The sequence below is a fragment of the Leucoraja erinacea genome, chromosome 2, assembly GCF_028641065.1.
Source record: "Leucoraja erinacea ecotype New England chromosome 2, Leri_hhj_1, whole genome shotgun sequence".
Lineage (NCBI taxonomy): Eukaryota > Metazoa > Chordata > Chondrichthyes > Rajiformes > Rajidae > Leucoraja > Leucoraja erinaceus.
The window spans coordinates 75,046,028-75,073,241 of NC_073378.1; the positions used below are offsets into that span (position 1 = coordinate 75,046,028).

Sequence of the window (27,214 nt, forward strand, 5' to 3'; positions counted from 1 at the left end):
CCTGTCCTACCCAAATACCTGTCTAAATGTTTCTTAAACGTTGTGATAGTCCCTGCCTGTGTCCGGCATCTTGTTCCATACACCCACGACCCTTTGTGTGAAAAAGTTACCACTCAGGTTCCTATTAATTCTTTCCCCTCTCACCTTAAACCAATGTCCTCTGGTTTTCGGTTCCCCTACTCTGGGCAAGAGACTCTGTGTGTCTACCCAATCTATTCCCCTCGTCATTTTTGTACACCTCTATAAGATCACCCTCAACCTCCTGCACACCAAAGCATAGTCCTAGCCTGCTTAACCTCCCTATAGCTCAAGCCCTCAAGTCCTGGCAACAACCTCGTAAATCTCTGCACACCTTTCCAGCTTGACTACATCTTTCCGATAACATGGTGCCCAGAACTGAACACAATGTTTTAAATGCAGCCTCACCAAAGTCTTATACAACTGCAACATGACCTCCCAACTTTTAAACTTAATACTCTGACTGCTGAAGGCCAATGTGCTCTTTATGATCATCATATCTACCTGTGATGCCACTTTCAATGAACTTTGTACCTGCACTCCTAGATCCCTTTGCTGTACAACATTCTACAACACTCTCCAGCCCATTCACTGTGTAGGTCCTACCCATATTCTTTTTCTCAAAATGCAACACCTCAAATATCACTGTATTCCATCAACTATTCCTCGCCCCACCTGCCCAACTGATCAAGATCCTGCTGCAATTTTTGATAACCATCTTCACTCTCTGCAATACCACCCACTTGTGTGACATCTACAAACATGCTAATCATGCCATGTATGTTCTCATCCAAATTATTGATATAGATGACAAACAGTGGTTCAGGATATGCATTCCACATATTCTGCCACTATTATTTGATTAGCAGAAAGGTATACTTATAATAGTTACAATCAGATTGCTTATTTTTCCCTTAAGGAACTTTTTAATACCCCTATTCCTTGTTTAAATTCACATCAGACTCAGCAATCTGCCAGATCAAAGTTCACGTGCAAAACTAGTCATTAAACTCCACTTCCCTGACAAACCTTCATATGAGGGTTACTCTTGATCATAGGGTAACCCCCTTCCCACCCCACCGCATGCCACCAATTACATAAAGGTGTTCCTCATATTTCCTTGGCCTGTCACTGATGTTTTATTAATCCGTTTCAGTATGGAAAAGTACTGCCTCTCTGTTACAACACTTGGATATAACATTCCTCTGGCAGTTTGTCAAATTATAATCTCTCACTGCTAATTTATACGGTGGAATTTAATCTTCCTGCTGACTGAGTTTGTAATTCCAGCAAATAGTGAGGAATGGAATAAAAAATGTTTGCAAACTTCACAGAGTCAAGGTTTTTTGAAAACTAGTGAACACTCTTCAAAGCATTTATTACATTGTGTTAGAATATTTTAAAGAGCTTTATTATTGTCTTTATTCTTCTCTTGTCTTAGGGCCTCTGCTGTCAATGCAATTTTTTAATCATTTCATCTTTATGTGGTCAAGACTGGGTAGGGCAACTGATCATAAAATAGTAAATGATTGACTGACTCGGGAAAGCTCCTACCCACCACACTCTTCCTATATCAGCTGTTGTCTACAAAACTAATTTCCTTTTTATTCATTTCTGATATATTTCCTGGGCTATTCAGACAACTTGCTTAAAAATGCAGAGGAATTGTTTATCAATCCTGCATTTTGCTTACGTTCTTACCATCCCAACCCCCACACCCTGATATCCACTCCTCTTTCTGCTCAGCCACACCCTGCACTCTCTCTCTCGAAGGGTCTTGAACCAAAATGTAACCCATTCCTTCCCTCCAGAGATGCTGCCTGTGAGGCTGAGTTACTCTAGCATTCTGTGCCTATTTCCGGTTTAAACCAGCATCTGCAGTTCCTTCATACACACTCTCTCTCTCTCTCTCTCCTTACCCCTTCTCTTCTGTACCCTCTTCACCCCTACGACAATTCCCCAACTCTCTCCCTTCTCTTGTTTCCATCGATCCTCTTTGTTCTCACAAGATCACAAAAAACAAGGAGCAGGAATAGGTCACATGCCCCACCACACAATAAAATCATGACATAAGATAGACACAAAAAGCTGGAGTAACTCAGCGAGTCAGACAACATCTCTGGAGAAAAGGAATAGGTGACGCTTCAGGTCGAGACCCTACTTTAGACTGAGAGTTAAGGGAAAGGGAAATGAGAGATATAGATGATGATGTAGCGAGATCAAGAGATGCTGTCTGGACCGCTGAGTTACTCCAGCTTTTTGTGTCTACGGTTTATACCAGCATCTGCAACAAAATCTTGATGTATCTACTCAGGCCTCAACACCTCCACCAGGCTACATCATGGACCCTAATCCTCAATGTTTAGTTTTGTTTCAGTTTAGTTTAGAGAGACAGTAAGGAAACAGACCCTTCGCCCACCGAGTCTGCACTGAGCAGCGATCCCCGTTACACTGGCACACACTACACACGAGGGACAATTTACAATTAACCTACAAAACACATTCAGGGAGAGAACACACAAACTCCATTCTGACAGGATTGAACCCAGGTCTCTACCGTAATAACACAGCAACTACCGCTGTGCCACCGTGTCGTCCAATCGTCTTTACATTTGCTGTTCTGAATAAATTTCAAGATGCTTCTTTATGTCTACAAAGCCCTTAACGGGCTTGCCCCCACCCACATCAAAAGTCTTCTCACCCACCACACCACCTCCAGGTCCCTCAGATCGGCCGACTTGGGATTACTGAACATCCCGCGGTCTAGGCATAAGCTCAGGGGCGACCGCGCCTTTGCGGTTGCAGCTCCTAGACTGTGGAACAGCATCCCTCTACCCATCAAAACTCCCCTCTCCATCAACTCCTTTAAGCCGAGACTTAAAACTCATCTTTACTCTCAAGCCTTTCTTGACGTCCCCTGAGGGAGGGCTATATGTATGTATTTATGTACAGTATGTACTTAATCTATGAATCTCAGTGTGGTATAACGTTAGTATCTCCACCAATGTAAAGCACTTTGGCCAACGAGTTGTTTTTTAAATGCGCTATAGAAATAAAAGTGACTTGACTTGACTTGATGGTAAGTCCAGACGATCTAGATGTCAAGTGATATCAAGAATTTGATAAGGGGAAATAAATGATTAGCATTGGTTTATTATTGTCATGTGTACCAAGAGACAGTGAAATACTTTATTTTCCGTGCTATCCTGGCATATCTTACCATACGTGAGTACAATGGTGCAAAAGACAAACTGAGTGTGGAATATAGTGTTACAGCTGCAAAGAAAGTGCAGATTTTTTTTAGTGCGAGGGCCGAGATTAGGTCAGAAATACACGTGAAAATTGTTCAAGATAAAGCTCTTCTTGAAACTGGTGAGTGTGCTTTCAAGCTTTAGTATCTTCTGCCTGACAAGAGGGGAGAAAAATATATGTTTGGGGTATGAGTGGACCTTAATCACATTGGCTGCTTTCCAGAAGCAACTTGAAGTGTGGATGGAGACAATGCGGGGTAGGCTGGTTTGTATGATGCACTGGAATGTGTTCACAACTCTCTGCAGTCTTGGGCAGAGCAGTTGCCATATCAAGCTGTGATCCATCCCAATAGTATGCTTTCCATGGTGCATCTGTAGAAATTTGCAAGAATTTGAAGATGTGCTGAATTTCTTTAGTCTTTTGAGGAAGTAAATATTGGTATGCTTTCTTGCCAATGGCATCACTGTGGTTGGACCAGGTTAAATTGGTGTTATTTACACTTGAACTTAAAGTTCTCAATCATCTCTACTTCAGCACATTGGTGCAGGGTGGGATGAGCACCACTCTACTTCCTGAAGTCAACGACCAGCTCAGATCTAGTTTCCTATACCACGTTTCCTCATTTGATTTGATATCCAGTCCACCACAGTGGAGTCATCTGCAAACTTTATTTGGTTTAGTTTAGTTTAGAAATTTAGTGTGAAATGTAGTCTGTGCTGACCAACGATCACCTGTATGCTAGTTCTATCCTACACACTAGGGCTAATTTACAGCCTACAAACCTGCACATATTTTGAACTTATAAATGGAGTTAGTGCAGAATTTGGCCACACTGTTGTAAGTGTATAGGGAGTATAGTACGGGGTTGAGAACACAGCCTTATGCGCACCAGTGTTAGCAACTATTGTGGAAGATGTTTTGTCACCTTTCCTTACTGATTGAGGTCCAAGGATGAGGGAGTCAAGGATCCAGTTGCTAGGTTCTAGGTCCATGAGTTGGAGATGAGCTTGCTTGGAGTTATTATGTTAAAGGCAGAACCATAATCAATGAATAGGAGGTATTCTGATGTAGTTATCCTTGTTGTCACGATGTTCCAGGGATGAGTGTAAAGCTAGGAAGATGGTGTCTGCTGCGAAGCCTATTGCATCAGTAGACAAATTGCAGTGGAACTAGGCTGTGTGGGAGGCTGAAGTCAATGTGCACTTTGACATTTATCTTGGAGCACTTCATGATGCATATGGTAGGTATAGAGAACTGAAAACAGGGGAAGGCACTTCAGGAGTATACCAATGACAAATAAGATTAAGTATAATCCCAAAGCATGTTTAAGTACATTAAGCGCTAGGAAAAGAATGGGAGCCTTGAGGGACCAAAGACAATCTGTTCATGGAACATGAGGATGTGAGGGAGGTCACAAATAAATACTGTTTGTATGTATTCATACAGGAGAAAGGCATTTAGTTGGAGATTTCAGGTGGGGCAGTGAAATTCAACAACATGTTAAGATTGAAAAAGAGAATAGATGTCTTAGTGTACATATAGTTAGAAAAATCCCCGGGGGTTGATGAGAATATACCAGGCTTCTACCCTAGGATTTCAATCAAGCCATTGACAAAGTCTCACATGGAAGGCAAAGGTTAGAACATTTGGGATTCAAGCAAGTTGGCAATTGGGGTCCAAAATTAACTTGTAATAAGAGATCGATGATTGCGTAGGATTGCTTTTGTGATTGAAAGCTTGTGACCAGTGGCGTGCCATAGGAATTGGTGCTGGGGCCATTACACAGTAATGACTTAGATGTGAATGATCAAATGATCAAGGTGTGAAGAGTAGCCTTGCACATGACATTGAAAAATTGGTGGTCACAGATAGTGAGGCGAGGTAGTCTTGGGCTGCAGAATGATCTTGATCATTCGGCTTGAAGGGCTGAATGGCCTACTCCTGCACCTAATTTCTATGTCTCTATGTTTCTATCAGCTAGTAAGGTTGAGCAGGGCAGCAGCAGAGAGAATTTAATTCTGAATAAAGTGTGAGCTGATGCTATATGCAGAGCTGCCAAATTTTGTCAGAGCATTTCAGTATTCTAGTACCTGAAAATCAGTATTTTGCTGAGGAAATCAGTATTTTTACGCAGCCATTTTGCTGGAAAAAGTGTTTTTTTAATGTGCGGTTATACCCATGTAAGATTACAAGAATGCATAACTTTGCTACCAATTGATATGTCTTCTACGCACCTTACTTGACAGTGCATTAATTGCCATCTCTTTGTACACTGCTGTTTGAACGGCTGCTTCCTGCTTTTAGCACCAGATGATGATGTAGAAGCCATTTTGGAAGCCTCCCTCACTCTCTCCCTCCAGCTGGGAGCACTATTTTTAGAACCCATAGTGCTGTTAGTTCAAATTCCCACACGTTAAACTGACAGCACTATTTAAACCTGGCGGGACAGGTAGATCAAAGCTTCCAGATCTTGAAATTTAATATACTAATAATTTAATCTGCTATAATTTTTAGAGGTACAGTATGACTTTTTATATCCTTGCATTTTTTTTAAACAGCAAGATGAAACAGGAAGTCGGGCTGATTTAAAAAAAATCCGTATTTTACAAAGCAAATCCGTACATCTGTTTCTGATAGCATTTCCATACAAAATACGGAAAATCCGTACTACTTGGCAACTCTGTATACGGGGTGGGGGAGCTGGTGGAGAGATCCAACATATAGCAGGACATATCGCTTGAATGACAGGGTCATAAGGAATATTGAGCACAAAGAGACTCAGTCAAGAGATCCCTGAAGTGGGCAGCACGGGTAGATGGGGTAGAGAAGGCAGCACACGAGTATAGAATATTAATGCAGGTAAATCTTGGTAAAACTTCAGAAAAAGTTGGTGAGGCCACAGCTGGAATTTTGTGTTTCTCATTTTAGATATTACCTATAATCGTGTAACAATTTATTAGAATTAATTAATCCGTTACAGATTCCGGAATGACATTGAAACGATGATGGGACACAAGCCAAATTTGTATTGGACAGTTACTTGGGTTTTCGTAAGCCCTGCTTTAATTGTGAGCCTCCTGATTTTTTACATTGTTGACTACAGCACAGGTGAACAGCTATCGTACACTGCGTGGGATTCATCTGTGGTAAGTGCACAATCTGTTTGGTTGAGCTTTGTCGTAGCATTTAATATCACTTGTCTATCATGTACACAACAAGGCCAGCAACAGCAGGGCCTGCTTGTGGTAATGGTGGTAATTCCTGGGTTTCTGACAAATGAGCTTCCTCCAACACTTCCACCCCTGATCAACTTTCCTCCTGGGATAAATAAAGTTCTGTTGTATCGTATTGCATGATGAGTGCAATGTGCGAGCCATTCAATACTACAACCTACATTTGCAAACGTCTCCATTTGGCCAGGTTCAGGCATACACAATGTTTATAAACAGTAGTAAAGCAGAGAAATAAATGACATTGACACACGTATTTTCTTGGACAGAATTAAAGGAGTTCTCCTTCAACGCAGCAAATGCAGACGATAAAGTATTATGTATGTGCAGATATTTATTCTAACTAAGATGAGTCACTGAGAGACACATGGAAGTGCAGATACAAATGCACCTTGCTTATTCATCTCTCTCCAAGTGAATTGTGCATGTGCAAAGTGTGACACATACATCACAAGCATACTTGCTCCATCATTCAAACATTCCATTTTTTAACTTCATACTTGTTCGGTTGTGTTGTTAACACACAAAACTCCAAAATGTTGCTTGAATTGTCTCTCTCCAGGGATTGAATCATAACTTTGTTTTGGGCCCATTTGCTTCACTACTGCTCTCCCGTCAGGATTTGGCTAAATTAAGTTCAGTTGTGTTCTGACTTTTCTTCACATTCTATGTATTAGTAACATAGCCAAAGTAGAACTCTTTGCAAATTGTGGCTTGACACCATCGTTCTACAAAAAGTTGGCCAATAGACATCTTGTTGTTGCATTCAAACACCTTTAAAAAGTCTATTTCCTTCATGCTCCCTTGTCACCTCACAAAATGAAATAACATGGCAAAGTAAGTGTATGTTTTATACCACTTTGTTTCATACAACACTTAAATGCAAATAAAACTGAGGATCATCATGAGATTAACTTCATACAACACTTAAATAAAAATGAAACTGAGGATCATTATCTGAGATTAACTCAACGAAGCCCATGATAACATAGATTTTAATCATATATTTTTTAATTTTATTTCATTTTATTTCACTTAGAAGTATGAAGAAGTTATCAATTGCCTTAGATTATATTAGATTAGTTTAATGTCAAATATACCAAGGTGCCATATAACTCCACTCTCACAAAACCATTCTTCTCATGATAAGGTCTCATTAGCTACATCCAACTATAAAGTTATCTTTGTTGGCTTGATTCTTCAATCTTGATTCTTCATTGTTGACTCCTTTCACATTCATTATCTAGTCTAGGCCATGATACACGTATCTGCATGCTCACAGCCATTCTTCTTAATATTCTTGATGCATCTCAATCCAACACAACTTGGTAATGTTGACAATTAATATCATTGAATATATGACAGGCTCATTTATCCAAACATTTGTCTAACTCAGTTCATCCTTCTGTATACTTGCATGAGTAGGATATCAATAGATCTCCTGATATTTAATGTTTTTTATGACATCATCCTGAATGCAAAGATATTAATCCATATGCCATATTTTGTCCATTATAGCTTGAATCCAGACCCTGATGTAATGTTGTATGTGAATACATTTCAAATATTAATTGTCTAATATTGCTGACTTTTCTCCTCTGCATTCAACTGAGCATATACATGTGACTGGACTGTTAGTAACCACTACTGTTACTGTTCATCAATTCCCGGTTAAACATCATGACCAGAGATGTCCAAAAGTGGTCTATCTAAGAAGGCAAAGGCATAAACAGAAGAAAGTTTATCAAGAATATAGAGACAGTTTAGACACTGGAAGAAACACGTCCAAGACTGGAAGAACTCGTCAACCATAACAATTTCCTCACATGTGTGTTCTTGCCTGCACCCTTTCAGTAAACAAAGCAATTCAGCTTCACTGCCATCTCAGACTAAGACATGATCAACCCATCAGAACAGAGAAACAACAATGCCTCAGGAACAAACATTTTCTGTGTTTCTATACCTTGGCAGTCTGGAATTTGTGTCACGTTTTCAGCCTTTTTCCGCCATATTAGGAAAGAGAGGAACATGTCAAGGGATCCCAGAGATGCAATGATTGTCATAATTTTTAAGAAAGAACACATAGCTACCACATATGGAGTGTTTCTGCCACAGGGAATGTTTCAGATCTGAAACCCTTTAATCAGAATGGGTGTAATTGCATTTTTGGATTTTCACTTCCTTTTAAATTCCCCCTGTATTTTGTTAAAGGTAAACAAACTCCTCCCAGACCAAAACTCAGAAATATTGAGAGTGCTGATTCATCATTAAATGACATGTTGTTGTGAACCAGACATGAAAACCATATAATTTTCATCAAAACAACATATCGCATCTCCATTGTCTATTTCCAATTCAAGAATGTCAAGAAATAGAAGCAAGAGCTAGCCATAAAATCCAACAAGTATGCTGATGGATTCATTCACATTTATTATATATATTTAATATAATATATATTTATTACATTTATTTATGGCTAAATTATTATTCTTAGCTAAAAGTCCACAATCCAGCCTAATCCCGTTGGTGTCTAAAACTATAATCATATAAGATCCTCATGCAATCCTCATCCTATGAATATACAAGTAAACAATGAAAAGACCAAATAACTCCCATTCTATAAAATGTTTTAATACCTTCAAGAGAATATTGTGTGCGGTCCTGGTCACCACATCATAGGAAGGATGTTACACTTATGAGAAGACACCAGTCTGGGTTTGTTTTCTTTAGACCAGAAGAGGCTGAGAAGCGTGTAGATGGAGGTACATCAAATTATGAGGCATAAATGGGGTAGAGAGTAGGAAACTTTTCCCAATGACGGATGTACATAAGTCATTATAATGTGAAAAAGGGATCTGAGGAAGAATACTTTTCACAAGAAGCTGGTTGCAATCTGGAACACACTGCTTGAGAAGGTAGTGGATTCATCTACTCTCATAGCATTTGGGCAAGTACATGAATCACCAAGGCATTGCCAGCTACAGATCAGTGCAGGTAAATGGGATTTGTGTAACTAAGTACTTAATGGTCATGGTGGGCCAAATGATCTGTTTTTGTGCTGTAATGCCCCTGTCCCACTTAGGAAACCTGAACGGAAACCTCTGGCGATTTTGCGCCCCACCCAAGGTTTCCGTGCGGTTCTCCGAGATTGCATGTGGTTGCCGGTGGTTGCAGGTAGTGGAAGCAGGTAGGGAGACTGACAAAAACCTCTGGGAACCGCACGGAAACCTTGGGTGAGGCACAAAGTCTTCAGAGGTTTTCGTTCAGGTTTCCTAAGTGGGACAGGGGCATAATTCTATGAGCAGACTTTACCTCATATTCAGACTTATTTTGCACTGGCAATACTTTTATAAATCTCCTCTGCAGAAATCATCTCATTTCTGTCATTTAGTGACCTGAATTGCACATAATTGGAAGAAGCATCTTTGTGACACTGAAGTTTATGGAAGTACAGTCACAATTTTTACACCTGGAAAGGAGGTTGCAAAATATTATTTTTGGTGTCGAATTTTGAGATACACGCTTACATGACAGTTGCTGTGATGTTATATTTTCTAGGGACGATCAGTGCAGCGTGAATATCCTACTTATGCCTTGGCTGTTATTGGACTTCTTGTGATTTGTTCAACAAGCTGTATTCCTTTGATGGCGATTATTACCTACATCCGAAAACAAATGAAAAAAGGAAGCCTACTATAGTTAAAAAGTATCTTAAAGCTGTACTTCAAAGCATTCCTTCTGAACTATAATTTACTGTAAATAGTGGCATTAGAAACTAGAAAGTTCTATGGAGCAAATATTAATCACTTATTTTAAACTGGTGGTTTTAAAAAAGAGTTGTATGTGCTTATTTTAATATATTATGGAAATAACATTGTTGATGTAAAATGGATTATGTGAAATTTTTCAAGGAAAGCATTGCATGCTTACGGAGGTCACAAAAGCAAGATTTATTCTACTTTTATTCAACTGTATTTGTGATTTAAAGAGTATGGGCAACTTAAAATGTCCATTTGTTTGGCTGTCAAGCACGTTCTCACTTAACTACTACTTAAATAAAACCTTAATTTTTTTTAATATCTTAGGCACTTTACAGGAATATTATTTAAATAAATATTTGAGGCTGAGCCACATAAGAAAAGGTTAGGAGATGTGATGAAAGAGCTAAAATTTAATGAGTTTAAAACATGAAAAACCAGGTATAGAGATGTAACAAGGGAATTCCAGTGCTTAGGATCTTGACCAGTAAAGATTTGGCCTTCATCATGAACCAACTAAATTAATGGATGAGCATGAACTCCAAAACAGAAGGTCACTGAATGAGTTAAAGTTAAGAGTAAGAGTACATGGTAACGTCTGGGAAGGGGCGTGAAAGATGTGATTGGTTCTGGAGTCTTATAGCCATGGGGAAGCAGTTGTTGTTGATTCTGGATGTCCAAGCTTTCAAGCTGTTGCATCATATCAACGTTACAAGAGAGAAAAGAGAATGGTCAGGGTGGCGGGCATTCTTGACAATACTTCCAGCCTCTCTAATGCAATGTACCATGAAGATAGACTGTGTGGAAGGAAGTGACCAGCCTGCGATTGACAGGGCAGATTCAAGTAGTCCAGAGTAGAGCGGTGCCGTACCAGGCTGAAATACATCCCGTCAGAATATTTTCTGGAGTGCATCTGTAGAAGTCCGAGAGAACCCTTATGAACATATCAAATCTTCTCAGATGCATTTTCTTGATCCTTGCATTAGTGTGAAGGGACTACATTAGGATGCTGGTGATATGCATGTCTAGGAACCAAAACTGTCAACCATCTGCACAGCAGATTCATGGATGAGCACAAAGGTAGGTCCTTGTCACTTCCTTTGGTCAGAACAACCAGCTCTTTCATCTAGCTGGCTTTAAGGGCAGGTTGTCAACACACAACATCTGTACTTCATCTCCTTGTTGTTGTTGATCAGCCCAACAGTGGTATAATTGGCAAAGTTAAAGATCAGGTTGGTGGTGTACTTGGCCACTGTCATGCGGGTGGAGGGAGTAGAGCTGAGGAGCACCAGTGTGAGGGTCAGGGTGGTGCAAATGCTACAACCAATTCTAATTGACTGAGGTCCGCAAGTCAGGAAGTTCAAAAACCAGCTGCAGATGGAGGCTCCTTGGTCCAGAAGTTTAGGAATTAGCTTATTCGGTATTCATAAATTCATAATTTGTAGGAGCAGAATTAGGCCATCAAGTCTACTCCACCATTCAATCACAGCTGATCTATATTTCCCTCTCAAACCCATTCTGCTGCCTTCTCCCCATAAACTCCTGACACCTATTAATAAATAATCTATCATCTCCACCTTAAAAATATCCATTGACTTGGCCTCCACAGCCTTCTGTCGCAATGAATTCCACAGATTCACCACCCTCTGACTAAAGAAATTCCTCCTCATCTCCTTTCTAATGGTATGTTTATTTTATTCTGAGGCCAGAGCCTCTAGTCCTAGATTCTCCCTCTAGTGGAAACATGGTATTAGTGTTGAAGGCTGAGCTAAAGTCAATTAATAGCATCTGTATTGTGTATTGACAAGATGATACAGAGATGAACATAGTGCAAGCAAGATAGCATCCCCTGTTGGATCTATTTTTCATGTATACATAGACCCATTTTTCCTATACATATTTCACCATGAGGAAAGGGAACTTATACAAACCGGAAGAGTAACACTACTTGGTGGCGTGAGCTTTGCTGTCAAGAATGAGCTAGTCTGATGTCTCAGCAACCCCTATGGAAAAAGTGCATGCTTCATTTAACCTTGGACTTGCACAAGCAAGGGCCAGCACAGTAGACAAAGTAACTTTAACACCCTCTCATGAGCAAATATCATCAGCATTGACACTACAATTAGTCATCAGCTCATATCAACATCCCCAACCATCTGCAAGCCTAACACCAGATTCCCAAAACATAATCTCAAAGACCACAACAGAAAATGTGGAGTAACTCAGCATCCCAGGCAGCATCTGTGGAAGACATGGATGAGCAACATTTTGAGATGGGACCCTTTTTTAGACTTACTGAGTTACTCCAGCACTTAGTTTTTCACTCAAGATTCCAGCATTTGCTGTTTATTTCGTCTCAATGCTACTATAGTGTTCCTGGTGGCAAGAGATTACCAGGTGAACAGAAGAAAAGGGGAAAGACCATTCAAGATGGCGTGGGAGCATGAGCCCAAGAGAAAAAAAAACAGAACCACAGCGTAAACAGTGGTAGGAGTGTGTTCCTCCCAAAATACTAATTTAACCACTGTCCAGCATCTCTCCTCTACGGTTCAACAACTATTTAGAGTTCCAGTTTCCTTATTAACGCATTTCAGTATCTTAAATAATCTAATCAGATCAATCAGTCAGGTTCCCTCCATCACATAATCCACATGATAAACTCAGGGCTGCCAACTCTCACGCTTTGAGCGTGAGACTCACTAATTTCAGCCAATTCTCACGCTGAAGTCAGAATTCTCACGCTGTCTTCAGTCCCTGCACAGCAAGGATCCTATAGCGGAGCTATACGATCTTTGCTGCAGTTTGTCTCTTTGCGCCACATGTTTTTCTGTTCAATGTTGGAAATGTGCCAGCCAGTAATCTTCCATACAGTTGTGATATAATCTAATCAACTTTTAATTTAATTAACAATTTAAATCCCCAGGACCTAATGGGATTTATCCCAGATTATGAGGCAAGCGGCTGGGGCCTTTATATCTTTGCAAACTCTCTGGGCCACAGGTGAGGTCCTTGAGATCTGGAAATTAGCCAATATTGCTCCTTTAAGGGAAATCGGGATAATGTAGGAAATTATAGGTCGGTGTGCTGCTTTTAGAGGTAGGAACGCTGCTTGAGAGGATTCTTAAGGATAGAATTTACTCATATTTGGAAGAGAATGGGAATCCATTGCAGGTTATATATTATAAGTGTAATTATTTTTTGTTTTAGAAGGTGAGGAAGTGATTCATGAGGATATGGGAGTGGATGTTGTCTAATAAGGCCTTGAATATGGCATTTGACATGGTCCTTCATATGCTGATCCAGATTAAAATGCATGGGATCCACAGCGATTTGGTAGCTTGGATTTAGAACTGCCTTACCCATAGTAGTCAGTTATCCATAGGAGTGATGGAATGGTGTTTTTCTGACTGGAGGTCTGTGACCAGTGGGATTCCTCAGGGATCAGTACTGGGGCCTTTGTTGTTTTGTAATATATGACATTTAATTGGAATTTAATTTTTACTAAGTTTGCAGATGACTCAAAAATTGGTAGAACTGCAGACAGTAAAGAAAGCTTTCAAAGGATATAGCTGGATATAGTTAAATTCCATTTATGGGCAAAAATGAAAAATGTGAGTTTAATCCGAGCAAGTATGAAGTGTTGTAGTTTGGGTCAAATGTAGGGGGAAGCATGTAGAGGAATGGCAGGAGCCGTAGCTGCAATGAATTAGTATTGCTACTCCTGCACCTAATTTCTATGTTTCTATGAACGTTAAAGAAGGCATATAGTATGCTTGCCTTCATTGGTCGGGGTATTGACAATGAGCAGGAAGTTATGTTGCAGCTTTATAATACTTTTGCTAGGCTGTATTTGGAGCATTACATGTAGTTCTGGTTTCCCCAGGACAGGAAAAACATGGAACTCTGGTGCAGAAGAGATTTACCAGGGTACTGCGTTTATTAGGGGGTATTTACTATAAGGAGGTTGGATAAACTCAGATTGTTTTCTCTGGAATGTTAGAGGCTGAGGGGAGACCTGATATAATATAAAATTATAAGATATTAGACAGGTGGTCAGAATCTTTTTTTCCCCTCCAAGGGTGGAAATGTCAAAAACTAGAGGGCATAGCTTCTAGTTGAGAGGTAGAAAATTTAAGGTATATGTGTTGGGCCCATTGGGTGGTTGGTGCCGGAAATGCACTGCCAAGGGAGGTGGTGGAAGAAGATACAACAATGGGATTTAAGAGGCTCTTTGATAGGCACACAAAGACGCAGGAAATCGAGAGGCAAGGATCATATGCAGATAGCAAGGGTTTGTTTAATATGGCATCATGTTCAACAGAAACTGGACAAAAGAGCCTCTTCCTATGCTCTACTGTTCTCAGACTGAGAAATGCCATGACGAAGATATTCATGATAAGGAAAAGTATTTTTCCGCTTGAGAGTAAGACCAGAACTATTCCCGCAAATTAACACTACCCTACACACACTAGGAACAATTTTACATTTACACCAAACCAATTAACCTCCAAACCTGTACGTCTTTGAAGTGTGGGAGGAAAGGAAAGATCTCGGAAGCAAATCCATGCAAGTCACGGGAAGAACGTACAAACTCCGTACAGACAAGCACCCGTAGTCAGGATTGAACCCAGGACTCTGGCACTGCTGTACTGCTATTCCATAACAGTCACTAGTAAGTCCAAGAGAGGGAATGTAGGAGAACCCTTCATATTTAAATTTTTAGAATGTGGAAATTGCTTTTAGTAGTAATTGAGGTAAAGAGCAGAGAAGAATTTCAGAGAAAACTAAGAGGGCACATTGCGAAACGAATAAAGGAATATATTGATTAGAATATAATTAGATAACGGTGATGAGAAAGCTTGTGAGGAGCATTAACTCCAGGATAACTTGAAACATCATCTGTCCATTTCCCTCCACCAAGGTTGCCTGATATGCCAAGTTCCTCCAGCACTTTGTGTTTTGCTCAAGATTCCAACATCTGCATTCTCTTATGCCCCTAGAGGAGATATGATAGAGTTGTTGAACATTGTGAATGGCTCAAATTGAGTGCATAAATATAAACTGCCTGCAATGGCAGAGGACAAAGATGTAAAATGATTGAGGAATTACCAAAATCAAAACAAATACTTTGCAACTTAAATGGTTAAGATTTCAAATGTTCTGCCTGGTACAGGTGTGTGTAAACAGCTTCAAAAGGTAAATGAGCAGATAATATACAGAATAAATTATACAAAATGGAAAAAGCAAAGACGACTGAACCAGCTACAATGCTCTTTAAAAAGTTAACCTTTCTGAAATGTGTGAAACCAAGTAGTATTACCTCACAAATGTTAATATGTCTTCGATGCAGCATATCCTCCAGCTATTTTACTTATCTGAAATTGTTTAGAACACCATTTGCATTTCTTTGGGGATTGCAGCAGTAAGATTCAGATTTCATCTTTACCCTTTTAAAAAGTAATACACAACTTGTATGTGAAGGCTCAACTCCATTTGTACAAGATATGGAACAGCATTCTGGAATCTGTTGGTATGTACTGTTTTGTCTTGTATAAAGGATAATATTTTTTGTATCTGAGCACATAACAAGGAAATCATGCAGCAATGTTCATAAATGTCTAATAATATTTGCTTGTTTACTATAATAGATGACGCTATTGTTTAACGGTTATATAAACATTTGTCTCTCACTAATGTACATATGTAAAATATTTCCATCAGTGAAAATATTTGTTTAATACCTAAACATGTTAAAACTGATAGTGTAAATACAGAAAATTAATTTGTGGTTCCTCCTCATTTCAAGTCCACAGCTGCCATATTGGTTTGTCCACCTGTTTGACCTGCAAATGACAGAAACTAAGTCACCCCTTTTTCAAAAGTGACTCTGCAATACAGAGCTTTGCTGTCAATGCAGAAGAAACTAAGGGAGAGCAATTGGACTCCAGTTGGGCGGGGAACCTATCGATAAGATTCATGCACTTTAAAAAACACACAAAGTATTCTGTCAACAACACTACAGGTAATTCTTGTAATGATTAGGTGGCTTAATTCGTATCTTGGCCAATTTAGCTACTCAGACAGATCCATATGTGAAAACATAAAAAGGATGTACTTTTCTTTGCCTTATTTTAATCATTTGAATAGTGGAAAACAAAATGATGTGAACCGACTTTATTAAAAACAGAAATAATGCAAAAATCCTTTTACAAACATGAACAGCAACCACCTCCACAGGATGGAAAAGAACATCATCGCCTTGGTCCACCTCTCCCTCTGCCTCGGCCTCTACCCCGGCCTCGGCCTCTTCCCCGACCGCGACCGGCAACTGAAAGTTAAAACATAAGAGCCCAAGTTATTTAAAAATTAAAATTTGCCTTATTATTTTCATACAAAAGTAATACCTAGTTGAACTGATCCACCAGCGCATTTACAATTGTACACTTTCATGAATCTGTGCAGACTTTATTACTCAATAAAAACATTTTGAAGCCTTAGTTTACAATTGTAAGAATGAATGCTAACACAGTGGTCACTCTGCAGCATTATATGCCCAGGAATATTTTGTGATTATAAAAAGGAAAACTTCAGTTTAGTTTCGAAGCACAGTGCTGAAACAGGCCTTTCGGCTCACCGTTCCGCTCGACCAATGGTCGCCGCAAGCTAACACTACCCTACACACAGTAGGAACAATTTTACATTTACACCAAACCAATTAACCCCCAAACCTGTACGTCTTTGAAGTGTGGGAGGAAACCAAAGATCTCGGAAGCAAATCCATGCAAGTCACGGGAAGAGCGTACAAACTCCGTACAGACAAGCACCCGTACTCAGGATTGCACCCAGGACTCTGGCACTGCTACGCCACTGTGATATCATTTATGAAACAGTTGTGTAGAACTAGGCCAATAATCATCACCATCCAACCTGCTTACAATATATGTAAAGCTGACACGAGGAGGCCACCAGGTCTCCTTAATTCAGGACTGAGGCTGAGATTGGTCTCTGGTGCCTGGGATGTATTTAACAGAGACAAGCCTCTTGTCTCTGGCCCTGGAAACGTGGCTGACAGTAAACTGGGATCCAGGATGTCAGGAAGAAAATAGTGAACCCACATTGGATGAATAATAAAAACATTGCAATTAGTTTGAGATGGCTGGCTAAATCTGTTAACATGACACTTGAATCTACCATGAACTAATAGTCACCGAAATTCAAGTATTTGTTCCAATGTGCAATTACATCATAGACACATAGAAAAATAGATGCAGGCCATTCAGCCCTTCGAGCCAGCACCGCCATTCAATAAGATCATGGATGATCATCTAAAATCAGTACCTCGTTCCTGCTTTTTCTCCATATCCCTTGATTTCTTTAGCCCTAAGAGCTAAATCTACCTCTCTCTTGAAAACATCCAGTGAATTGGCCTCTACGGCCACTTGTGGCAGAGAATTCCACAGATTCAACTTTCTGGGTAAAAAAGTGTTTCCTCATCTCAGTCCTAAATGGCCTACCCCTTACTCTTAAACTATGACCCCTGGTTCTGGACTCCCCCAACATCGGGAACATTTTCCCTGCATCTAGCCTGTCCAATCCTTTAAGAATTTTATATGTTTCTATAAGATTCCCTCTCATCCTTCTAAATTCCAGTGAATACAAGCCCAGTCGACATTCTTTCACATATGGAAATGTAGAAAAAGATATTAAAATAATATAAATTTTCCTCAGCAGTCTATGACTGCTTTAGGCTTTGTCTCAATTGGTAATTGGTATTAAAATTATTCAGCGAAGGCTTGTGGTAAATCAGTAATCATCTTCATCCAATCTACTTACAATACATTTTTTGAAGAAAGTGGAAGTTCTTTGCTAAAGTACATTGAAAAAATTTGCAACAATTCAAAACTCAACACAAGACGTGTAATAAGCCAGTTCGGTATTCCGACTGCGCAGGGACAGGTCCTAGGTCACTCAGGCTAAACACGTGGTGGCTGTGCCGCTGCATGGATGCAGACCTGCGACTAGTCCGGGGGCCGTCCCCATCCTCTCCTGAGTGTCCCGCCCAGGGGCTGCCGGGGTGGCCCCGGGCCGGCGGGAACAGTGGAGCATGGAGGGGGAGGATGGGCGCCAGTCCTGCTCTGCCTGCCCCGGCGGGGCCCTCCTTCGTCGCAGCGGCAGCCCAGGCCTGCAGGCAGTGCGGAAAAGAAGCACCACTCCAGCTCAACCCCGCCCATCCTGTCGGCGGGACAGGCAGTGTCGAGCTGGGGCCGGCGCCTCCCCTCATTGCTGGCTGCGGGCTTGAGCCGACACTCCCGTCCGCGCACTCTGGATAGAAGACCCTCCTTCAGACTTCCCACACATTTGATTTTTGCGCCGTGGTTGGGATGGATGGGAGTGGGGATTTCCACGGGCGCAAGGAACAAATTACCTAAAGTTTGCGTTGAGTGAACTGACTGTTCTTAACGTTCTTGCCGTACACCGGCGTTTTGTGAGAGTGGTGGGATCCCAGCTTCAGCTTAACCAACATTGGGCACGTTATCCAGACAGGCATCGGCGATGTTCTGGAATCCTAGTCGGCAGCCGCCGAGCAGCGGGATCGAGGATGCAGCGCCTGACTCCGGGAGTAGAGGTGTCAGTTCTTCTAGCGGCATGCAGAGAGGCACCGCTCACCTGTCGGGCGCTGACTCCTCAATCCCGGGATCCAACCACTCTCACAAAATGCCATTGTACGATGAGGACGGTAAGAACACTCAGTTCACTCAACGCAAACTTTAGGTCATTTGTTCCTTGCGCCCGTGGAAATCTCCAGCACAGTCAAGATGAGGGGGTTCTGAAGTTGCATTCTCTCGATTGAGGACATTTTCTCGACTCTCCTAGAAGCAACGAGCCACGGCTTTACCAGTGGTTGTCTGTCTAACTGAAACCTCTCTTCCCCCACCTCTCACCGTCTCCCACTCGCATCTACCCCCCCTCTCTCGCTGTTTACACCCCGCTCTCCCCCACTACCAGGCACCCAGTTTGCTTTTTTTATTCTCGAATGACCTTTGAAAAGTCCAATGATTCCTTGCGTTTTTCGGAATCCTGAACTGGCTTAGTGTACGCAATTCAAATACTCAAAACAGGCCCTCTTCCGAAAATGGTTTAAATGAACAGTAGAAAATCATTCCTTCAAGATTCCGTATTATTAACTTTCCTACCAGTCACATGCGTACATGCTGTTGTCCCCAAGACTCCCAAGTTAGCTTAAACCTACCAAGCCGATTCTAAAAACTAGAGAGGCAACAATTCATTGGTTTGAGCTAGACAAAAATCTAGATCCTCGCAGTGGAAGGAGATTGTTAACCAATATTATCCTATAACAAAAAATCTAATTTAACGTTCACATTAAAAGATTTTCAGTTAATCACTTTGTCAGCCCCATACCTGCTTCTCTCTTTTTTGACTTGACTTTCGGCTCAACATCCACTAAGAGCGTGTCCAATGGTAAGCTGTCAGGGAGTACAAAGTAACGAATGTTGTTTCCTCGAATACTGAGGGTCTCAAGCTGTACGGGTTCTCTGTTCTTCAACGTCATTTTCACTGCTTTCAGGTGAGTGTTCATACTGACGTCCACTCCTGGAATTAAATTCAAATAATAATCTGTTGTGCATTTTCAAAAAGGTTTTTCCAATATTTTGGGCTAGTTACCTGGTGTACTTGGTACAAGTTTCCTCCTCTGGGTTAAGTTCAACTTCCTTAAACTTGTACCAATTAAGATGAGTCTGACTTAGTCTAGTATATTACTAAAACTCTCATATTTGAATTGTGTACACTAAGCCAGAATATCAACATTTTTTAAACATTAATGCATTTTATTTTTCATCGATGGGAAAAATCCTCTGGCCCTGACAGCTGGAGGGGGACTCTGGATAAGGTGGCCAAATATCACAGCCGTAAGTGGCAGCGTTTTTTCTAAAATCAATATACAGCGCAAACAAGAAGTGGTCAAGTTTAGACTTTTAATTATATAGATATAGATAGATGTGGGCTACATTTAATAATTTAGAAAACTCCATGAGTCTGCATAAAAAGCATGAAGACTTGTAAGACATATTCAAGAAATTACAAGCTGGGCCAAAGGGCATGTTTCCATGCTGTCTGACACTATTACGACTTCCTCCTCCAGGCAAAACATGTCCAAACCATTTTGTCATCTTATATCCCAATAACAAATCTCATGAAAATATATCAGCAACTGAAGTTGGATGCTCTTACCCTACCAACTGACTTTTTACTATTGCCTGCTGATTTTATTAAAACAAGACAGAAGTGGAAACATTAGTTCTGCTCTTCTTTTCATAGATGCTGCCTGACTTAATGAATATTTTGTGCACGTTCTTCTTTTATTTCACATTTTTACATTTCAGTAGGCTTTACTCGGTCTAACTATTTTTTCCAGAATGTATTCAATTAACTCCCACCTAAGGATTACAAACCTTCAAATACATTTCTAAGTTCCTTAGCTTGTTACGTTACCTGTGATTGTTCCATGCACCTGTGTTCCATTCTTCAGCTCAATGGTCACAGTCTCATGGCTCAACTTCATCAAAAATCTGCACAAAGATAAATTCCCAATTTTACACAGCCAAGTGTGAATAATGGTACTGTTTTTCAAGAAATAAAACAAATTTGGTGAATTTTGTTCATTAAGAAGCTCCTTTTAGCTGATGTGCATTTTATCAATGAATTATCTTGAATGAAATGTCAGTGCATATGAAGTGTTTCTTCATTGCATAAATTAGAAAAATAAAACTGAACACATTTTTGTTCAATTTGGCAGTTTGATAAAATTTCAAATTTCCACCCTTTGAAAAGTGAATTTTCAAAAAAATGATCGTTGACCCACCCAATTGAGAAACAGATTACATGACTTCATTATATTTTTGAGACGGAGTCACTGTTGTAATGTTAAAACTATAACAAACAAGTTGCACACAACAGCAATAAATACAAACATAACAACGGAGAAACAAGAAGCTTTTCATTAACGTGCAGCCAATTATTTCAACTGATATACTTATCAAAGTGATCCCTGAAGTTCTAAATAATTTTGAAATTAAAAACAAAATCACTTGTCTACAAAATCTCCAAAAATATTTAAATAACTACTTTAATACAAAGTTACTCTAAGAGATTTAATTAGATATTAAATTCATTCTAGTATGTAATAAATCTCCTGGCCTGTTCACTAGTTACCCCAAATTTAACATTGCTGTTATCCTGTCATACTCATACTCCAGTACTTTGTGTCTTTATTTGTAAACCAGCACCTGCAGCTTGTTTCTCCATTGTTATATTTGTATTTATTGCTGTTGTGCGCAACTTGTTTGTTATATTTTTAACATTACGTCTTTTTGTTTTAGGGGATGGCAGTATATATCATTATATTACTTTGATAAAGGCTACTTTACTTTACTTTTTACTTTTGATGGACAACAGCACGTTCAGTGAGAGAACATTTGAGAAACATAGGATGACAAGACCACATTTGGCAAAGGTCAAGGACCAATCAAATGTGCAAATACATAACTGATCGGATGCTTGCTTTAGGAAGTTTGGATGAACTCTGGGCCAGTGGAAGAGAAACAAAGATTATTGGGTAAGACAATAATAGATAGAAAAATGAAAGGAACAGTATAGCAGTGTGAAAAATAGACACGAATGGTGACCAATTGATCTGCAGGCCAAAGGCAATATACAGTGATTTCCAAAGGTTAACATGACAGCCATATGCTCATTTTAATGTACATCATTGACCTAGACATGACATTCAAAGTATAATGAAGTCTGTGAATTTTGTAAAACTTGGCAATGTAGTAAATATCACGAGGAGTCATAACAGACCCAGGTGACTTAGCCAGATGAGATAAAATGGAAAAATCCTAACTGATGCAGAAAAATAATACATTTTCATCAGAGTAATGAGGGGAGACAAAACAACCACAGTTTCAAAGAGGTTCATCAAGAAGAAATCTTGAGGGTCTTTGACAATGTTGGGGCAATTTCAAACTGCCACATAGGAAGATTGCAAAGAAAATCAAATGCAGTTTTAAAGGACTCTTTTATAACTGGTTCAGGGAATGTGGATCTGACCATCAGATTGTTCTGGCCATCTACCCTATCATTGCCTCTCATAATTTTTATATCTACTATCACGTTTTTTTTTCATAACTCAGTTTTATCTAACAAACTCTTGTGAATTACAAAAAACTAGAATGTTCATATCTGTAGCAGACATGCATTATAGTTCTGTATGTAGGAAAATAGCAATTAATAAGATTCATCTCTTACAATAAATGTTTTATGTATTGCTTTATGTGATGCCATTTGGTAATGTGTGTGACATTTTGGTTCACTTTCCAAAGAATAGCCCTATATGGTTTCTTTACCACTTTACAAAGAAAAGCAAATGCAGTTTTAAAGGACCCTTTTATAACTGGTTCAGAAAACATCTATTTGTGTTGCTACTTTCAGGGAGCTATGGTCTGGGACCCCAAGATTCCTCTGTACTTCATTGCTGTTGAGGGTCTTGTCATTAACGGTATACTTTCCCCATTACATTTGATCTCCCAAAGTGCAACATCTCACCCTAGCTTGGATTACACTAAAGCCAGACATTTATCTGCCCATTTCTGTAGCTGATCTACATCCTGCTGTATACTTTGAAAGCCTTCCTCACTACCCACACTCCACCCCCATCAACTTGCACAACCTTGGCATAAAGGAGAAACAGGTGCTCCTTGAGAAACCTTCACAGTGACAAGGAGAACACACAAACTCCACAGACAACACCAAACTCAGTGCTCTGTCTTCTAGCTTACCCACTGTGCTGCCCTAATACCAACAGCTTTGCCAGTTGCAGAACTCAAACAGCTTTTCCCTTGCATTATATATTTTTGCAGTAATTTCCAACTGCACTATTATACATTAGCATTCAAAACCTAAATAGTTAGGAAGGCAACCGATGCACTAATGTGCTGTTTCATGAGATAACGATTATCTACAATGTCTTTGTTTAAATGAAATAACATGGTTTGCTATTTCTGTTGGCTTAAAATATGTAATTCAGTCAGAGTGATAGTTTGGAAACATGCCCTTCGGCCCATCATGCCCACACCAGCCAACATGTCCAAGCTACACTAGTCCCACCTGCCCACGTTTGATCCATATCCCTCCAAATGTATTAAATCCATGTACTTGCCTAACTGCTTCTTAAACATTGGGATAGTCCCAGCCTCAACTACCTCCCCTGGCATCTTGTTCCATATACCCCCCACCCTTGCGTGAAAAAGTTACCCCTCAGATTCCTATTAAATCTCGTTCCCTTAAACCTATGTCCTCTGGTCCTCGATTCACCTACTCTGGGCAACTTTACAACCTACTCCTTTACACCCCTTACTTCTCTCCTTTAAAAAGGCTTTTTAAAACCTGTTCCTTTAAGATATCTCTGGCAGAGTGGAGAAGGGAGAACCAGCAGACGTGGTGTATTTGGATTTTCAAAAGGAATTGGTGTTGGGTAGACTGATGGGACTGAAGGCTGATAAATTCCCAGGGCCTGGTGGTCTGCATCCCAGGGTACTCAAGGAGGTGGCTCTAGAAATCGTGGACGCATTGGTGATCATTTTCCAATGCGCTATAGATTCTGGATCAGTTCCTATGGATTGGAGAGTAACTAATGTTATCCCATTTTTCAAGAAAGGAGGGAGAGAGAAAGCAGGGAATTATAGACCAGTTATCCAGACATCAGTGGTAGAAGATGCTGGAATCGATAATCAAAGATGTAATAGCGGTGCATTTGGATAGCAGTAACAGGATCGGTCTAAATCAGCATGGATTTACAAAGGGGAAATCATGCTCGACAAATCTGGATTTTATTGAGCATGTAACATGAAAAATGGACAAAGGGGAGCCAGTGGATGTAGTGTACCTGGATTTTCAGAAAGCCTTTGATACGGTCCCACACAGGAGATTAGTGGGCAAAATTAGAGCACATGGTATTGGGATTAGGGCATTGACATGGATAGAAAATTGGTTGGCAGACAGGAAACAAAGAGTAGGGATTAATGGGTCCCTTTCAGAAAGGCAGGCAGTGGCTAGTGGGGTACCGCAAAGCTCGGTGCTGGGACCGCAGCTATTTACAATATACATTAATGATTTAGATGAAGGGATTAAAAGCAACATTAGCAAATTTGCAGATGACACAAAGCTGGGTGGCAGTGTGAACTGTGAAGAGGATGCTATGAGAATGCAGGGTGACTTGGACAGTTTGGGCGAGTGGGCAGATATAGTAGAATGTGGATAGATGTGAGGTTTTCGACTTTGGTGACAAGAACGGGAAGGCAGATTATTATCTGAATGGTGTCAGGTTAGGAAAAGGGGAAGAACAATGAGACCTGGGTATCCAAGTACATCAGTCACTGAAAGTAAGCATGCAGGTACAACAGGGAGCACACAATACTCCAGGTGTGGTCTCACTAGGGCCCTGTACAACTGCAGAAGGACCTCTTTGCTTCTATACTCAACTCCTCTTGTTATGAAGACCAACATCCCATTAGCTTTCTTCACTGCCCGTTGTGAAAGAGACCCTTCTGCAGTTGGTCCCTGGTTATGGTTATTGTGTGCAGTTTTAGCCTCCAAATTTGAGGAAGTACATTCTTGCTATTGAGGGAGTGCAGCGTAGGTTCATGAGGTTAATTCCCGTGATGGCAGGACTGTCATATGATGAAAGAATGGAGCGACTGGGCTTGTATTCACTGGAAATTCAAAGGACGAGAGGCAATCTTATAGAAACACATAAAATTATTAACTAGATTGGACACTCTAGATGCAGGAAATATGTTCCAGACGTTGGGGGAGTCCAGAACCATGGGACACAGTTTAAGAATAAGAGGTAGGCCATTTAGAACTGAGATGAGGAAAAACGTTTTCACACATTTGTGAATGTGGAATTCTCTGCCTCAGAATGTAGTGGAGGCAGATTCACTGGATGCATTCAAGAGTTAGATAGAGCTCTTAGGGCTAGCGGAATCAAGGGGTATGGTGAGAAGGCAGGAACGGGGTACTGATTGTGGATAATCAGCCATGATCACATTGGCTCGAGGGGCCGAATGGCCTACTCCTGCACCTCATGTTTATGTATCTATGTTCAATCACATAATAGATCACATCACAGAAATTGAAAGTTGTCTACAAAGAATCAGGCCAGGTGGCTCATTTTCACATTGGCAAATTGTAACCTGTGAGGCACACAGGGATCAGTATTGGGGGCTCAAATATTTACACTGATGACTTAAATGGTGTGCCCAACAGTGTTATTGCCAATTTTGCAAATGATAGTTGCGAATGCAAGGTAAGTAAGCAGAGAGATGCAGATGAGCAAAATGAGTGAACATATCTGACAGATGAACCAGCAGTGGTGAAATGTGAGATTATTCATTTTAAAAGAAATAGAAACCAGAACATTCTCTGAATGGGTTGAGACAACAGAAAGCTGTTGTGCAAACAACCTCGCTGTCCTCTTGCATGGACCACACATCGAGCATACAATACATTTATTGGAAGGGGAACTATTTAGGAGACTACTACACCAACATCAAGTATATTTTGTTGTACATCAAGTACATCAAGTCTGAAGAAGGGTTTCGGCACCAAAACGTTGCCTATTTCCTTCGCTCCATAGATGCTGCTGCACCCGCAGAGTTTCTCCAGCTTTTTTGTGTACCATCAAGTATATTTTCTTGATTTCATTTAAGAAAGGATATGCTTGCGTTGGTAGAAACCCACTAACTTGGTCCCTGGATGAAGGATTGTCATGAGAAACAACAGCTAGCTGGCCCTATAGTCACTCCTCAGAAGAATGTGAAACTAAATTCTGAGGGGCCTTGACACAAATGTTGCAAGAATGTTTCCCCTGATTTCAGCTAGAGGATGGAGCAAAGAGGGAGTCCAGAACCAGAAGCATTTAAGAGAAGTGCGAGAATTTCTTCTCGGAGAGTCACGAATATCTGGCATTTTCCATCTCAGAGAGCTGTACAGGCCAAATTACTGTAAAGACCCTGGGCTGAGCTGGGCATATTTTTTTTTTTTAATCTACAGGGGAATAAAGGATTACAGGAGCCAGGCGGGAAAGTGGAGCCGAGACCACAATACAATAACAGCCACGATCTCACCCAATGATGGAGAGGGTTCATGTGGCCTGACCCGTGTTTCCACCGGGGTCTGAAGAAGGGTTTCGGCCCGAAACGTTGCCTATTTCCTTCGCTCCATAGATGCTGCCGCACCCGCTGAGTTTCACCAGCACTTTTGTGTACATCCGTGTTTCCACCGTCGGATCTGCCGCCCAGCATCGCGATTTGTTTACTGATGAGCGTGTGAAATGCCCGGGACGCGCAGGGCGCTGCATCACTGTGAAAGGGGCTGGTTGCAGCCCGGCGTCTTTCGGGCTCCACTCCGGGCCCCGACCATGATCCAGGGCAGCTCAGCCCCGCCGATGGTCCCCGTCGGCCCCGACCTCGTGGAGTCGCAGGCCCAGGCCTCGGGCCCTGATCCCGGCCCCGGCCCGCAGCCTGGCCCCACGAACTAAACCACCCCACTCTCCTCCTCATCTCGCCTTGGTGCGGGGGTCGGACCCGGGCCACGGTCCCCGGTTGGCGCTGCATTGCGTTACGTTACTTACCGGACCAGCTTCATGGCGGCGGCGGCGGCGGCGGCAGCAAACGGCAGGGCCCGCCTCAGCACTGCGCGTGCGCGGGTGCCGGCAAACCGCCAGCAGCACTGAGCATGCGCATGGGCATGGGCAAAGATCTTAGAGCAGAGCAAGATGGGCTACTCGTGCTAAATACAATGGGTTGACGTGTAGTAGCTACGGAGGGGATCATGGGCATGTTTCCACGCCCATTTTAGTAACCGGAGCCGACCCGA

General features: G+C 41.0%; 2 protein-coding genes across 2 annotated transcripts in view; one reads left to right on the top strand and one right to left on the bottom strand.

The window, feature by feature from the left end:
* Positions 1 to 10,739, top strand: part of LOC129711191 (sodium- and chloride-dependent transporter XTRP3-like) — a 43,879-nt gene extending 33,140 nt beyond the window's left edge. Inside the window, exons 10-11 of the mRNA XM_055658664.1 lie at positions 6,251 to 6,416; positions 10,059 to 10,739. Of these exons, the coding sequence (XP_055514639.1) occupies positions 6,251 to 6,416; positions 10,059 to 10,199 (307 nt within the window). The 3' untranslated portion in view covers positions 10,200 to 10,739. The remainder of the gene's footprint in view (positions 1 to 6,250; positions 6,417 to 10,058) is intronic.
* A 5,678-nt stretch (positions 10,740 to 16,417) lies between these two features.
* On the bottom strand, positions 16,418 to 27,107 carry snrpd1 (small nuclear ribonucleoprotein D1 polypeptide). The gene is made up of 4 exons (XM_055658697.1): positions 26,970 to 27,107; positions 20,771 to 20,847; positions 19,679 to 19,870; positions 16,418 to 16,586 (listed from the first exon to the last, which is right to left on the bottom strand). Exons 1-4 carry the CDS (start codon positions 26,981 to 26,983, stop codon positions 16,510 to 16,512), a joined length of 360 nt encoding a protein of 119 aa, XP_055514672.1. The 5' UTR covers positions 26,984 to 27,107; the 3' UTR covers positions 16,418 to 16,509.
* Positions 27,108 to 27,214: the final 107 nt, after the last annotated feature.